Source organism: Camarhynchus parvulus, chromosome 2 (genome assembly GCF_901933205.1).
Source record: "Camarhynchus parvulus chromosome 2, STF_HiC, whole genome shotgun sequence".
Taxonomy (NCBI): domain Eukaryota; kingdom Metazoa; phylum Chordata; class Aves; order Passeriformes; family Thraupidae; genus Camarhynchus; species Camarhynchus parvulus.
Window position 1 is genome coordinate 132,031,188 of NC_044572.1, and position 16,306 is coordinate 132,047,493.

At 34.3% G+C, this 16,306-nt stretch overlaps 1 protein-coding gene across 10 annotated transcripts in view; it reads left to right on the forward strand.

The window, feature by feature from the left end:
• The window catches only part of RIMS2 (regulating synaptic membrane exocytosis 2), a 445,769-nt gene that overhangs the window by 300,940 nt on the left and 128,523 nt on the right, over nucleotides 1-16,306 (forward strand). For 7 of the 10 annotated variants that reach the window (XM_030967156.1, XM_030967175.1, XM_030967096.1 and 4 more), the window contains 2 exons: nucleotides 11,305-11,484; nucleotides 12,600-12,709. In XM_030967156.1, coding sequence (XP_030823016.1) covers nucleotides 11,305-11,484; nucleotides 12,600-12,709 — 290 coding nt within the window. Of the gene's footprint in view, nucleotides 1-83; nucleotides 1,492-3,760; nucleotides 3,824-11,304; nucleotides 11,485-12,599; nucleotides 12,710-16,306 lie in introns of those variants that run through there. The other 3 variants (XM_030967128.1, XM_030967147.1, XM_030967184.1) reach the window with 3 other exon arrangements.

Sequence of the window (16,306 nt, forward strand, 5' to 3'; positions counted from 1 at the left end):
TGAATCCATCAGTGTCTGTGTCCTGCAGGCAAATAAATATATAGACATATTAGTCAAAATTCCTTGCCTTTGTTATTCGTGGCTCCTTTTATTGCTTATATTGTTGTCATTCACAGCCACCCCATTAACTCTTGTGGTTTCTTCTAGCATTTTTTTCCTTTTTTTTTTCCCACAGAGTGACTACTTAGTTGTCTTTCATCTTTTCTCTGCTAAAGTTTGTGTCAAACTTTAAAGTCTCTTTATCTGATATGACAGACTTCAGTTCATTAGTTCTAGGACACATTTACGTTATCAAAAACCTTAATTTCTGAGGTCATTCTTAGGTTATGATTTTGTTTTTCTGGTGGCTTCCCCCTTTTGAAGAAGTCCAACTCTTTCCCTCCCAAAAGGAACAGCAGCATAGACAAGATATTTACTCCAGCATATGCCTAGGAAAGGCAGTAAGCACCTGTGCATCTTCAGTGACTTCAGAGCCCTTAGGACCTGGGCTCTTCCCAAGAGCATCCTGCTGCTCTGTGCCACACCCCAAGGTCCCTTGACTGTTCAAAGTTCCAATCAGCATGGTAGCAGCAGCTGGGATCAGTTCACCCTGCTGCAGCTACTCACACTGCCTGTACACAAGGCATCATGGCTGGACGTGCAGAGCTTTACTTACACTTATTTATATCTCCCAGTTCAGAATCCTGCAGAGTTATATGGGCAAATTCATAACTGGAAAGTAACTCTTTAAATTGTCTGACACACCAGTGATCTCAAAAACAAAGTAATGTTCTCAAGGTTCTTATTCTTAACCTTTTTCTTGTGTTTAAAAAATTATTATCAGTTCATTCCAAATAAAATTGTGCTGAAAACCTCATTGTATGAAGTTCTTTCTCAGCTTCCCTACCTAAGAGCTCAGCTTAATCATCAAGAACACACTGTGCAATTTATTTTTTCCACTTAGCCTTTGAGTTTAGCATTTGTAGGTCCATAAAAGCTGCTTTGTGTATGTTTTGTGCAGCATGTGAGGTTTCTTTCAGGCAGAATTTCTGTTGTTTCACTTAAGGAAATATTTTGCTTCCATTTTCTTTCCTGACTTTTGTTTTACCCAGCAGACATTTTCTAACATCAAAATCTTACTTTTGTTGAACATTCTCTGTTGTTCAAGTACCAGTTTTCTGTCAATGTAGCTTTTTACTTCCATGAAATATGTGTGCATTGATCAATTGTTCTCAGTAAGTTGTTAATTATTTCTGAATCAAATTTGAAAGCAGGATTTTAAATTTCATATATATATATGAAAATATATGTTCAGAATATATAGCTGAATTGAAGATAAATGAGCTCCATCTTCATCACATCTTAATAATACAGTAAGGGAATACATAATGAAAAAAGCATGCTCTAAAATGTCTGAAATATCTGTGCTATTTATTCCACATTCAGGAGGACTAGGCAGGAGAGAAGAGTGCCTAATTCATATTATGATGACACAGCCTATACTCCTGAAAGGTATTTTAATTTATATAGTAAAAATAGATAGAGTTAAGTAATAAATTTTTATGAAGCATAGTCTAAAATTCTAATTGACTTAGACTAATGGTATTTAAATTTACAGTGCACTTTATGCCATATTTCTCTAAATACAGAACAACTAATCTCCATAGTTTTAAGTACCTCATTTTCTTTTTAGCCCTCCATTAATTTGACTTCGGATTTTTTTAAGCATAATTCTTAGCTTGAAAAATTTTTTATTTATTAGATGTGGGAGGAAAACTGAATAGTACAGAGGAGCTTAGGTACAACTGAAGGTTTTTCTAAACTTAACTGCACCATAATTCTAATGGCTAACCTTTTCTGTCACTAGAAATGATTCTAGGGCAATTTACAGTCCTCAACTTCATTCTTTCAATAACCTGAGTACCCTAAGATGATACTCAGATTTTAGCATGTTACTGCCCACATTGACTTAAAAAAGGACTACCCAAATGCTTTCAAATTGATTTTGAGTGTTTACCATGCTAGGAACCAAAGTACCGTTGTTCTTCCTAAATTTTATGTGTATAATGTATCACAATGAGCATAATATCACTAAAATCTGACATGTAGTCTGAAAAGTTTTGGAGTGTCTCTGGAAAGAGTTATTTGATAACAGCTGTTCATGTTTAAAGAGCTAGGCCAAAAGAGAAGGAAATCTGAAGGAAACAGCAAATCAATGTTCCTCTCCCTCTTTAAATGTCTGATTTTTGTCTATGTTATGAGAACACTTAAAGTAGGGATCTTTCCCTAACAAATAGCGAGAAATTTTGTTTTTATTTGATATCTATAAATAAATACAGTCATATTTAAGAAAAAATAAAGTGCACTGCAGTTTCAAACCCATATTTATGTATTTATGGTGTCTGCAATGAAGTAGTTTTATCAAAAACTCTTATTTAAAATACTGGCTAATTGGAGAGACTGGCTTCGGTTTTGAGGATATGGATTATCAGGGAGAGTATAAAGATGTACCTGTCATACTCCAGCATTATTCTAATTTATATGGATTAAGTCTAAATCGAATCTAAAACTCAAGTAGATTTAGCTGAAATGACTTTCATCCAGCCATTGATCTGGCTACAAACCATGAAAAAAAAAAAAGCTGCTCCCCATACCATCCAATTGTACATAAAATGAACAAGGGCAGCTAATTGACATTCACATATATTGCACCCCATATGGTCTTCCCTCAACATAATATCCAGGAGATGTGGGGTTATTAAGTTTGTAAACATACTGCAAATGCTCAGATTCTGCAGCAGGAGAAGTTTGGAGAAAATGAAGACAAGCAGATTGATAATATAGTGGTGTCTTGATATTTTCTGATAATCCCTGTTTTACTCACTGTCGTGTGACAACATAGGAGTTCCCTGGCTTTACCCTAGTGAGATCCTGAAAGTATAAAACTCCAGAGATTTAGTTGAAACTCCTTAACCAAATGGTGGATGATTTTTATCTACTATTTATTTTTAATATACTGGACTAGTGGTGCATAAGCAGTTTATCCCCTGATTTCTTAAAGCATAAAATTTTTTGTCGCATTATTTCTTTTCTCAATGTTTTTTCTTAAGATAAAATACTTCTATATGTGTTTTATGTTTTCTTCAACTGATGTGCTGAAGTGCTGCTGCAAATGCTTGGGCAGCCCATATTTCGTACTTGGAAGAACAATACCACTATAAAATTTAATTAGTTTTTATTGATTGATCATTGAAGCAAATTTTCTTACGCTTCTTACATACCTGTGACAAACCATCTACCCTATCAAATAGAAAAAAAAGATTACAACTGGCAAGGTCTTGTATTTGAAGTTAAAAGCAATATTTTAAACTCTTAATGTATATTATGTTATTTTTGTTAATATTTTGTCACCACAATTAGTTTTTTATTATTCCACAAGTTCAATGGCTGTTGAAAACCTGAAAACATTTATGTACGCAAAGATAAGAGATCAATTAGTCTTTATGCAACTGAAGTTTATGGCTTAACTGCTGAAAAGACTAGACATAAAATATAATATTTATATAAGGAAAAGAAAGCCCTATAATTTTCTTGGTGTTTGGTTTTGAAAAAGTTGGTTTTCTTCAAACGTGAAAGAAAATATGAAATGTACAAAATTATTTGAAAACATTTGGAAATCTTCCTATTTTGTTGAGAAGTGATCATGTCACATGAATTAGAGTGCTGATAGTAATACATAATTTTTTAATAACACTTCTTTTATTTTGACTGCATTGTAAAGGTGGTACAATGGTGCAAGTTCATGGGCAGATGATATAGTCAATGGTTCAGCTGAAAAATATGGGTAAGTAAAGAGTGTAGTGTTACAGATAAAACTAAAATGTATTTTGGATCTGCATAATAAGAATTCATTTATAATTGTACCAAATTTATTCCTAATAAATGTCTTTTTCTTGATGTCTTTCTTTCTTGACACAGAACTAAGGCACTTATGTTCTAGTCTTTTTTCCAAGATTAAACTGTTTTATTCGGTTACAAATAGAAAAAGAACATTAATTATGTTTGAACTATTTTTAAAACATGTTCTTACTGTTCAGGGCTGCTTTAATGAAAAGCAGCTTTTTAGTGATACCTGCCTACATCTGCAGTGTGGGGAAGGTGTCTTTGAAACCTAATACATTTTTACTTTTAGAAATAATCTCAGTTCTATCTGTCTAACCTATCTTCCTTTGTGATTGATGCATAACCCATGCTGTGTGCCTTAGAATCTGTAGCTCTTCCCAGTTGTGGCTGGCTTCTGATCAAGAAAGCACACGCATTTTCCTTGCTTTTAGTTCGTTGACTTTACTGCTTCTCCCTCATTTTATTATTGCTCTTGCAAGAATTTTCTTTTTTTTTTTTACTTCCTTCCTTTGTGAATGTGAACAGAGAACATGAAAGACTGTTAAATTGAAATGTAAAAAATCTGATAGAAACCAGAATTAATTCAACAATATTCTAATGTGGACTTCTCTCCTCTTTAGAGAGGAGAGATTTGTGAAGGTCTTTTGGCTAAACATTAGTGCAGTTGCAGGGACTTGAGGCCATATATATTCTCTAGCTTTCTGAACCACAGTGCCGCTGTTCCTTGGCTCTTCATTTTTAAGTGCACAGCAAAGGCCATACTTATTACATCATCCTGAAAACTACATAAACAAACTGAAAATGAACAGCATTTAAAGGAGGTTGGAAAGTGCTTGCTGTAACTAAACCTTTTGATTTTAATAGTCACATGAAATAGTCCTGTCTTACTTCTCTTTTCTTACTTTTTATGCTGAATAGATACTAACATAGGTAAATATCAGGGGTAAATGTCTAAAAATAGTTTTTTAACATGAAAAAGAAGCTTATTAGTTACTACTCTCTTTCCACATTTAAATTTAGCTCCTAAAATGTCTGACAAAAAAAGAAAAAATAATTTGTTGTGAACCATTATGACTTTTAAATAAAACATAAGGCATAGAAAACACTTTATTAAAGACTGCTGAAATGAATCAGATTCTGTACAGATCAATGGATTTAGAGAATGCCTTTAACAAAAACTGAATGCTGTTTTGTTCATTCGTAATTTAAGAATCACCTAAAGACGATCAACTCTTCATTTAAGAATCAATTCTAAAGATGATAAAGTCTTACGTACCTGCTCCTGTTTGAATGGTCTGGTTGAAATCCTGGTCTCATCAAGGGACAAAAGCCTTGATATCAGAGAGGTCAGAATTGCAGATCTGTTGCCAAAAGTTAAGAAGAAGATAAATACGTAGCTGCAGTATATATATACAATAACTGCATAGTTAAAACTCTTGTGGTAATTTACTATTTAAACATCTGCCATATTATTGGTGTTTGAAAATGTCACTAAAAATGGCAACTATGTATATGTGCCATATAGAAATAAAGTTATATTTAAGATCTGAGGAAAAAAAATCTCACAAAATCCATCAAGAACCAAGTACTTTTCATATTTTGCATTTAATACTGCACTTTAAAAAGGCATATTTAAGTTACATGCTTAGTTTTAAGCCTACAACTACTTCAATTGATTAGTCTAGGTGCTCTGCTGAACTACATTTGAATACTCAAGCTCTACAAGGAAATTCTTCTTTTTCATTGCTTCCCTCTCAAGATCCTCTGTGCATTGTCTTATGTACCACTATACTTCAGTCATGAGACATGTTAATTAAAACCCAGGCATGTTCCTGGTTTTGCTCATATGTCATAGTATAATATTCAAGTTGAGTGGGTGAAATATTGTGTTCTGAAATGGGAAAAACTGTGGAATATGTTTATAATATAAAGCTGAAAGTGTTATATTTTGGAATATTTCCAGTACTTTAATGGAAGTTTAGATTATTATCTGGAGAGAATCACTGCAGTAGATTCAGTTATAAAACTGAGCTGGGGTGAAGGAGAGGAGAGGATTTCAGCTCTCATCTTTGAGAATTTTGAATTCCCAGCTTTTGGATCCTAATCAGCTTTATCATGATCTTCAGTGAGTCATCTCATGAACATAGAGATGCTTATTCCTGCAGGGTGATTCTTTTACATGTGTCAGTTGAGGGTCTGTGTTAAGGATGTTGAAAGTTAGAAGTAGCTGGCAAAATACAAGATGTTATATAAGGCAGCTGGCTATATAAGTCAAAAGATACATTGCAAATACCAGAAGCAATAAAGTAAAAACACTCTACACCTTTTTTGCAGATAAAAATTATGTAAAATGCATATCATTTCAGTCTTCCAAGGATTTACATTGCTTACTTGTTTTATTTATATTTGATTGTAATAGCTAGTATAAAGCTCTAACTGCATCAGAAGAATCATAAAATAGTTTGGGTTGGAAAAAACGTTGTCTGCTCTAACTCCCTCTGTGAAGCATGACTTTGCTATTCCTCAGCAAATATATCAATGATGACACATATTTTGGAGAGTAAATCTCCACAGGTGTGGATATATATGCTTTCCTTAAGCATTTTTATAATTGTACCATGCCATGTGTTAACATGGTCAGCTGTGTTGACAACGCTCATGAAGTGAGCGGCTTGTCCAGATAGCTGAGCAAGCTGGGAGCAGCTGCAATTCTGTGGCTGCAGCAGAACGCAGGAGTGTGGAGCACAACGTGCCTGGGATCATGGCAGAGTTCCCTGCTTTGTCTGCTTAGCTGAGTTAGCAGAATAGTTCAGACTCTGTCATGTTGCAGTTTAATCATGCCTGTCACTGGCGTGGAGATATACTGGTAGTTATCCCATATACCACAGGGTAATAATGCATGTGACCAGATCATATCAGTACAGGGATGCGTGTATATATGTATATATATATGTGTGTATATATATACATATATATTACATATATAAAAACCATTGCAGAACATTACAGCAACCAAAATATCTTTGTTTACCTTTTTTTTTAAACCAGAGTACCTAAAAGCTTTACATTCCTGTCTTTTAAAAACTATAGCAGCACATGATTTTATATTAAGTTTCTTTATGAGTATAGGTGAGTTTTCCTTTATGAGTACAGATGAGTTAGTTGCTTGCTGAGATATCTTGTCACCAGTTTTTCTAGAGATTGGATAGTGTACTGCTCCTTCCCATTTTCCACTGCAATATTTATGACTCAAATATAAGTTTTTTTGGTACTAGAAATATCATTTGTTTTTAGACATGCTTATCTATGTTATGCTAACAGAGGATCTTGTGTCTGTGACTAAACAGCAAAGTTCCTATAGATAGTAGAAGAATAACATGTCCAAGGATTGAAATCCAGCAGCCATCCACAGACACTGACAGGTATTGCCATTGTATATTAGCTGGAGTTTGAAATTATGATACTTAGAAAGTGTGTTGTTGTATTTTTCTTGTTCTGTTCAGTGTTTCTAGATGAAACAGATACACTAGGAGCTGAATTGTAGTGTACTGTAATCCTACAGCAATTCTATTTTTATTTCTTCAGTTTTTTGTTACAAGAAAAACCTAATGCTAAAATGGTGACTGGCATGATGTCATCATTTTTACAGAGTAAAAGAATTTAACATGGGCTTTTAAATACATAGTTTTCAGTAATTTTGGGGGGAAAAAGTTCTATTTGTTATGTAAGCTGTTACAATTGCTTACTGTTGGAAAATGTTAATCTTTTATAAAGCTTTCTCTATCCATAAATTTAGATCAATGACTATTATAATTTGTTGAAAATTCTTTTTTATTTATTAAGAAAAGTAACAAATCTGAAAAATTAAAAATCAGAAAGTCATATTTACTGCATTGGGAAAAGAGTTCACATTTGAAATTTGCAGAGTATATATATATATATATATATATATGTATAAAATGGAGATAAATCAGTATATAAAATAAAATTTGGGAGCACCTTTGGTTAGGTACTACAGCAACTAAAGTTTACAGTGGTACCTAAATGATATTAGATTCTAGTTATAATACCTGATGGGTTTGGAACAAGAAGTTAGACTCTGAATACTCAGAGCTTTCTGTGTAGTGACTTACAGAGAGCTCGAACAGTCTCATAGGGATTGGCTTGCTTGGTTTAGAAGCAAACACTGCTGTACCTTTTCCTCAGAGCAAGGGACTGTTATGCTTACAAGTCTTGCACACTTTGGCATGGAAATTAACCATCTGCCATGCCTATCTTCCCTAGCAAAAATAGAAGGATGTGACAATAGGTAGTATTACATGGAGGAGATCATTATTTGATGTTTCATTAACTGTATTTTCATAATGAAGGTCTTTTAGCAAAGGTGAACAGCGCTAGTGAACATTAAAATATTATATGGATGCTGAGTAGTTTAACTAGGACTACCATATTTCCCTCTTTAAAATCAGTAATTCATATGATATGATTTCTAATGAGAAAAGAAGAAAGTTTCATCTAGATAATTCGTAAACCTAGGTCTTTAAGAATGATATCTGAAAATTTAGAAACTTCCATTTTTAATTTAACTTCCTCCCATAAGTATGGCTGGATTTTGATATTCAAGCATAATTGGTGAGGAAGGGGTTTCACTGTAATGACTTAACAGTGGTAAGGAAGGGGTTTCCCTGCACAAGCAGGTTATCAGATATTTTTCCTGTAAAAGGGACGGTTGCTGAAGACTGGGATCATGTAGTATATGTGTTTCTTTTTAAAAGGATAAAAGAATAAGTGAGGATGAAGAGAGTGAAACTATTTTTTGAATTGCTCTTTATATGCATATGCTGCAAAACCACAAAGTGAAGCTTTCAAGTGGAAGACTGTCCCCTTGACATAGCCCTCCATTTGCTGTAGTGGTTATTGGGAGGATTGCAGCCTGTAGCCTGGAACCTGGGGATGACAATCAGTTTGGCCTCAGGACTCAGTCTTCAAATCCTTCAGTCTACAAAACAGCATTGCCTCACCTTCAAAGGTTTACTGCCAAAATCCACCCTCTCCTTCACTTTGGGGAACTCCTGGTTGTTTTTGCACTTGAAGGAAATGCTCACTGCAGATTGTGGCAAACAGTATATTAGCTACTGAGTGTGACATTTTTGAGGCCTTATCTGTTTAGCTGCAGTTGCTCCATGATGTTCTGCAGAACATAAAACCTGCCCACTAAGCCATTAGTATTGATCCCAATGGTAAGAATGCCTCCTTCCTTCTAGTCAGGCAATAGGTCAGACCCCTCATATCCTAAAAACTACTTTTTATACCTATAGAGCTAAAGGGAATGAGGCCTTAAGAGTAACAAATGGAAGCCTTAACTTCTCATGAAGTCTTTATGAAGCATGTGGTTGCCACTCACCTCTTCCTCTGTGTGTCCTACTGGCTGTTGGAAGGGGAGAGGAATGGAGCATGGAGTGATAATCTTGCCATATTGCCCAGTCCCTGCTGCTGGGTGCTTCAGCAGTCCTCTACTCACTGAAAGGAGAAATGCTGACAGACCCAAAAAAGTCTCAGTAGGCTCATTAATATGCTAAAATATGTGGATAAACATGATAAGGGTGGGTTTTTTCAAGACCTGGATATAATTATTTGTAATTTTGTTGAATTTAGGAATATTTTTTCTTGGAATTTATTCTCATAGTCAAAGAATGTATTCTATGGTCATTTCTTGGCATCATGAAGATGGGTGACATTTTTCTCACCTTCCATAACACTGAAATCGGACTTAAACTGTTACTTAAACTAAACAGCATTGCTATCAAAGCTAAGGTTGTGTTTCTCTGTCTATCAACAATGTAAAAGAAGCGAGACAGTGGATGTTTTTGCTGATGAAGCTTCCTATTCAGAAACAGAACTGATAGAAGAAGAAGTGAGGTAATTTTGTTGTGGTTTCGTGCCAGGCTCATTGTACTTTTCCTACAATCTTTAGTGCCTCAGCTTATAATTACCATTGATGTGTCACTGTGGTGTGTTTGCTTGTTAGGAGCTTATAGATGTAGGTTCATGATGTATGGTATTATTCTCAATCTGTCTGTGGCAAGCCCTTTGTATGCTCTAGGAGTGCAATTATGACCTCATGGAAGGCCTGAAAAGACTGTTTTAAATGAATATTTTATAAACACATTCAGCAAAGTCAGCCACTATACTCTTTTTCAATGCCCTTAGAAATAAAATGCTGTTACTAACATAAAAGTCTTCATATTAAGGCTGTGGTATGTCTCTCTCCTTTTCGATACTAATTAAAATTTGACCTCTTGTTACACTTAATCACCATCAAGCCACTCATTGTATTAACTGACTTCATTGTAAAATGCATGACTTCACTCAAGGAAAAGTCCTGAAGGGTACACATTCCCCATTTGTATTCTGTATCTGTTCAGTTACTCAAGGAGAGCTGGGAGGTGTGTGGTTTTAATAAATAGCTCCATTAGGCTATGGATTTTACCTTTTAAATTGCCTTGATTTAATGTATTTCAGGATATTGCTAACAAATATTACTCCTTGAAAACAGACCATTTACATTGGGAAAAAAAGGTGGGGCTTGATTAATTTCTAAAAGTAATGGCCTAATTAATAGCCTAAGACAGTAGAAGATATCAGTGCTTGATCAAAAAAATGTCTTTTACTCAGTCTAATTTCTTCCCATTACATCTCTAACAATAACTTTTTCCACTGCTGTTTTGGTACAGTTCCATAGGCTGTGGGTTAAAAGAATTTTTGAATTACAAACCAATTTTTTTACTAGTTGTTGGAACCTCTGTAAGTGCTAATGATGTAGATTTTCACCTGGTTACAGTCTCAGCACCACATATGAATCTATCACTTATTGACTAGCCTATATGTAACAGATGTCCCCAAGCCTAATAATAGTTAACTGTGCTACATGGTAATTATAACATCCAGATTGTGGACTTTCCTACAAACAAGAGTGCTACCTCTAGAGAGAATGCAATCTCTAAGAAATATGTAAAAATCTATTCATATGACAAAAAATGCACAATTAAACTGCACTATTAATGAGTTCTTAGCTTTATTGAGACTTAATATTATGTCAGCTACTGTTTTATTCACAGGTTGATACATTAATAGACAAAATAACAATATTTTAACCCAGAAATTGTCAGGAAACAGACTATTGCATGGATAGTCATTACTGAGACATTGGAAACATTTCAGCCCATTTATCAAGAGTATGGAGCAAGTCAAATCATACGTGTGAAGAAACTATATGTTATCAAGAATTTATCTCAGAAAATTTATTCCCCCTAAAAATGTCTGTAATAAAATGATTTGCTCCAAACCGGTATCATGCAGCATATTTTATAACTAATAGAAAAGCTAAAGTTCAACTGAGCTGCTTTTTGACTAACGTTACAGGCATTGTGAAGCAGCAGATAGACAGCCATATCAAAGATCCAGATCAACAGAGCAACGTCCTGTGCTAGAGCGGACCAACTCCCGCTCCCGATCCACAGAGCGTCCTGACTCAAACCTCATCAGGTCGATGCCTTCATTAATGACTGGAAGATCTGCCCCTCCTTCACCTGCCTTACCGAGGTGAAACAGACAAATCAGTCGGACTAAACCCCTTCTGCCCCACCAGCTCACCATTTTATTTTCCCAGTAGCTGATTGGTATCGCCTCATCCTTAGCCGATCACTAGCAGCAATAGATACTAACCCTTTCAGTGTGAACACACTATTTATATTCTACTCTGGATATAATGGTGTGACTACCATTGCAAATTGCTTGCTAACAGTATTTAACTATGTTTGTTTATGATTTCTCATTTGTCAGGAATCCTGGATGGTTTCCACATAAAGCACCTCATAACTATCATATTCTTCTCTTACAGAATGAGAAATTATTTGTGTTCATCAGACATTGCTTATGGAACAATCATCATAACATCAAATGAAACTATTTTTTTTTAAAAAAAGTTTCTTTAGATGCACTGTACTAACTCTGTCTTTTACTTATCATTTTAACCACCATTTTCTCTGACTACATTTTACTGTGCCATAGTCTGTACTGTTCCTGTTTGAGTACCCCTTATTGATATTTTGAGAATTTCTATACATTGGTCTTAGCTTAAACAAACATAATACAATAAAAAGATGAGCACATTCTGGTCTAGATCATGTTCAGGAAAGCCTCTCTGTATTTTAGAACTGCAGAATACATTCTTTTGTTTTCTGAAAGTTAGAGTTAGTATCATCAAATCCCCAGTGAAAATTGAGTCAAATATCATTGTCTTTCCTCAGTTCATTACTCTGTTTAGAAAAATTCATGTAATCTCACTGCAACTCAAAGGTAATTTAAAAAAATACAAGCTGAGTAAAGATAATTGAATTTGACTTGTGAATAAATTTATGTGTATGTGGCTATTATATCCATATGCATATGAATATGTGCACAACACATTTTCTGGCTTGACTGTGTGAAAAAGCATCTTATGGAAGCATCCTCAGCCTCAATTTGGCTTCCTTTTAATGGAGAGATTTCTCTTTTTAATCAGGTCTTTTTCTGCATAGAGATAATAGTTTCCCTCTGGGACTGCAAGGGTCCCAAGTGATGTAAAGTCTACTTAGTTACGTTATCAGTTCTTGACTATATTTAAGAATGACTTTGTCATTTAATAGCTGTGGTTTGTTTTGATATGTGTCTCATAGGTCACATCCTCGAACTGGGTCTGTCCAGACAAGTCCATCAAGTACTCCAGTAGTAGGGCGAAGGGGCAGGCAGCTACCGCAGCTCCCACCAAAGGGGACGTTGGAGAGAAGTAAGTGGATGGTTTTCTCCCTAATGACATTGCCAAATTGCTGATGAAGGTTGATTATATTAATTATTTTTCTTTTGCCATTACAGTTGAAATCTCTTGGGCTTTTGTGTATAGAGTTGGGATTTGGTAATGGTATTGCATTTTATACTGTTTTCTATTACGTTTTAACAACTACAATACTCTTGGCTGACATGAATAATTAGCAGTATAATGCACACAAAACAAGGTGGACTATTAGCATGATCCTACTCCTTTTGAAGTCGGTAGGTGTTCGGTCATTGACTTAACAGGCACAGGAAATGATCTTTAGTATGTTGTCCAGTGACAAAATTCTGGCTCTTTTGGGAGTCAGGAACATAGTTGATAATTTTTGGGCTCACATGTAGCGTGTTACAGAATGCTGATATAAAACCTCTGCATCTTGAAACAGGAAGAGCAAGAAGACAGGTAATGATCTTTAAAATAAGAAATGTCAGATATTTCATGATTCGTGTTTACTGGTACTGTAATTTTGCTTGTCTTTAATGTCTATTGAAAGTGCTGGTTGATGGAGATATTTTCTGAAATGTTTAGAAACAAAGTATATAAATGCATCCTTGACAGCAAATACATTTTCACACTTCTGTTTTTAGTAACTAGATGTGCTGTGCAAAATCAGTCTAAATGGCCATATACACTCCTTTTTTTTTTTTTAATCCTTCTTAACATGTATATATCTTTAAAAAATTCTGTTGTTTTTAACCCCTGTGCTTTGGTTCCTTTTTTTTGTTTTTGTTTTTGTTTGTTTGTTTTGTTTTGTGACTTTCCGTAGACAATGGAGACAAGGAGATAGAGTCTTATGAAGGTCTGTACATAAAGAAGGGCTTGTTTTTTACCTGAAAGCCTTTTTTCAGAGGCTGTATAGGGAAAAACAAACCCAGCTGCAATTGATGTTACTTGATTGCACAGACATAGTCAGAATTATTGTCATAATGAGTTAGTCTTTATTTTTAGACCTGTGGCTCATAAATTCTACAGGATTCTGCATGAAAAAAAGACAATATAAATAATACTATCTAAATATGATTGTCATTAGAAGAGTACCTAGACATGTACCTATTTTTAAAAACCTAGAATTTACCTTATGGCAAATAAAAGCATTTCAGCAGTTATGTATGTACATTTCCCAGATTAGCAGATATTCAGGCACACGTTTCAATATAAGCGTTGGAGGACATTTGACATGTTTTATGCTAGCCATTCATTTATTCATAATGTTTTTATTCAAAATATTTTATAGTGTGATACATTTGCTGAATTAGTAGGGGATTTACAAATATTATGGGAAAAATATTCAATTGAGGTAGTCTTTCAAAAAGTTAAAATATTTTTGCTTAAAATAAAATCCCCTTATATTTTACAGTATTAAACAATTTAATTTGCTTAATAGCAAGCCACAAGATATCAATTGCAGTCCTTGGTTAAACCGCTGAGGGTCTTTATGTAGTTTTACTGTGTTTGTCTCATCAGACTTTTTAATTTAGTATTTCCAATGTTTACAATATTTATTTCCATTTTGGAAACAAAACTTCATGAAAAGAAAACTCTTGTTTTCTTGGATCATCACTCTATTATATTAATTTCTTTGTCACCTTATGTGTTGTGAATTGCTTATATGAAATAGAGTCTAGATATTCCAGGAAATAATCACATCTAATCACATGATGTTTGCTCTCATTGCTGTATATGCTTTTATGTTTTACCACTCTTCCCTGCTCTTTGCTTAGTATATCTATTTAGACTGTGAGCTCCTCAGAGCAGCAATTGTGAAGTGCTGTACTTTTGCTGTGTTTGATTAGAGAGGGTAAAAGTCTTATTTAGTATTTATGTCATAGATTCTATAGAGAGAAATGTAATAAATACAATAAAATAACTATTTTTATAGGAACTATAGAATTGTTTCCTCTGGTAAGTATTGCTGGGACTTGAGGAAATCTCCTTTTACTCGAAAACTGAGTAATACTTTCCTTTTATTTTGTCTTTTGAAAAAAGTAGTCTTTGGGAAAATCTGGGTTATGGAAAATTGTCAGATCCACAGATTCTGATGTTCTAATATACAATCAAAGCATCATAAGTATCACTGAGATACAATAACAAGATACATTTCATATTGAACTTAGACATACAAAGATGGTAAACACTCTTAAAAACCTAATCCATAGATACAGCTTTCATAGAGCATTCTATGTAATTTTCTGTCATGAATTAAGAGCTCATATTCTAATACCAATAGAGTTTCTCTTTGAGGATTTTCCTGTCCTTCTCTAGGATTTTCTAATAATTTTCTTTAAAGGGAGTAATAATTTTCTTTAAAAACGATAGTGGTCTGCAAGAACAGCAGATTACCTAACTTTGTTCAGTGGCAGAATATAATTAAGATTAATAGTAGTCTTTTTACTGTGGAGAATAGAATTTTACAGAAAGTTATTTTAGGCAAATGAAGTACTAGTTACAAAAACTGAAATTTAATAGAATTGGAAACACTGACTATCATAGAAGGAACTTATGTTAATATTTAGCAAATATAGCACCAATTAAACCTGCAAGTTTTGTAGATATTTGAGTAAGCTGCAATGCCTTTTTTAAGCCCCAGTGATAATCAAAACTTTTGTATGTGGTTGGGAAGGCTATATGACCGTCCAAAAACTGTTGTCACAGAGCAGTCCTTTCTGCTCTTACAGAACACATACTTGACTCAAATGAGAAAAGTGTTTCTATATTGCAGGGGACGTGCTGTGAAGGTTAAACTTTCTGTATTTTGAAATCAAGGATTTTATTGTCGACTAGATAAAGTTAAAATCAAACTGATGAAAAGAGTTAGTTAAAGGTACCTTATAGGCAATGATGAATTGGAAGTCATCCTAGATTTGTAAAAGAGAAAAAGAAAGAAGTCTGTTGCAGACTCCTACTGTGGGCTCATTTAGTTTGCATACATTTGAATAATTTGTATTTCTTACAAGGTTGTATCTGCATACCTTTTCTTTAAATGTTGTACAAATGCCAGAACTCAAGTAGAAAGAAAGGAGTAATTTGATGCTGGAGATATTTTTTTGTTACAGGGCAGCATTCACTAGAATGTGGAATATGGTGTGCTTATGGCTGTGACTAGAAGTGGAAGGGAAGGAATTTACAGGGAGAAACCCAACCCTTTGAGTACTTGCTTTCCAAATTAGGATCAGAAGTAAAAAACATTGATTTGGGTTAGATTTAGTTCCATGAACTGTATTATTTGGTTGGGAGTTTTTGCTCCAGGACATGAAGGTTCCTCTTGAATACTTTATTTCAAAATAGCCCAAAAAGTTTTCTTTCAAGAAAGCTACATGGGAGTAGCTGTGAAGGACCACACCTATCTGTGGTGTACTGATGCAAACATTTTAATCAGTGTCCCACATGCTCAGTAGAACATGCAATATCCTTAGTTATGTTGCATTTACAGCCTTTTGTGGTTGTGATATTTTTGCTAATTCCTTCGGTTGCCTCTGCTGTGTTTATTGCAGTATCAGATTTGTCTCTTAAGAAGAATGACTGGGTACTTCTGAAATGAATTGCCTTGTCTAC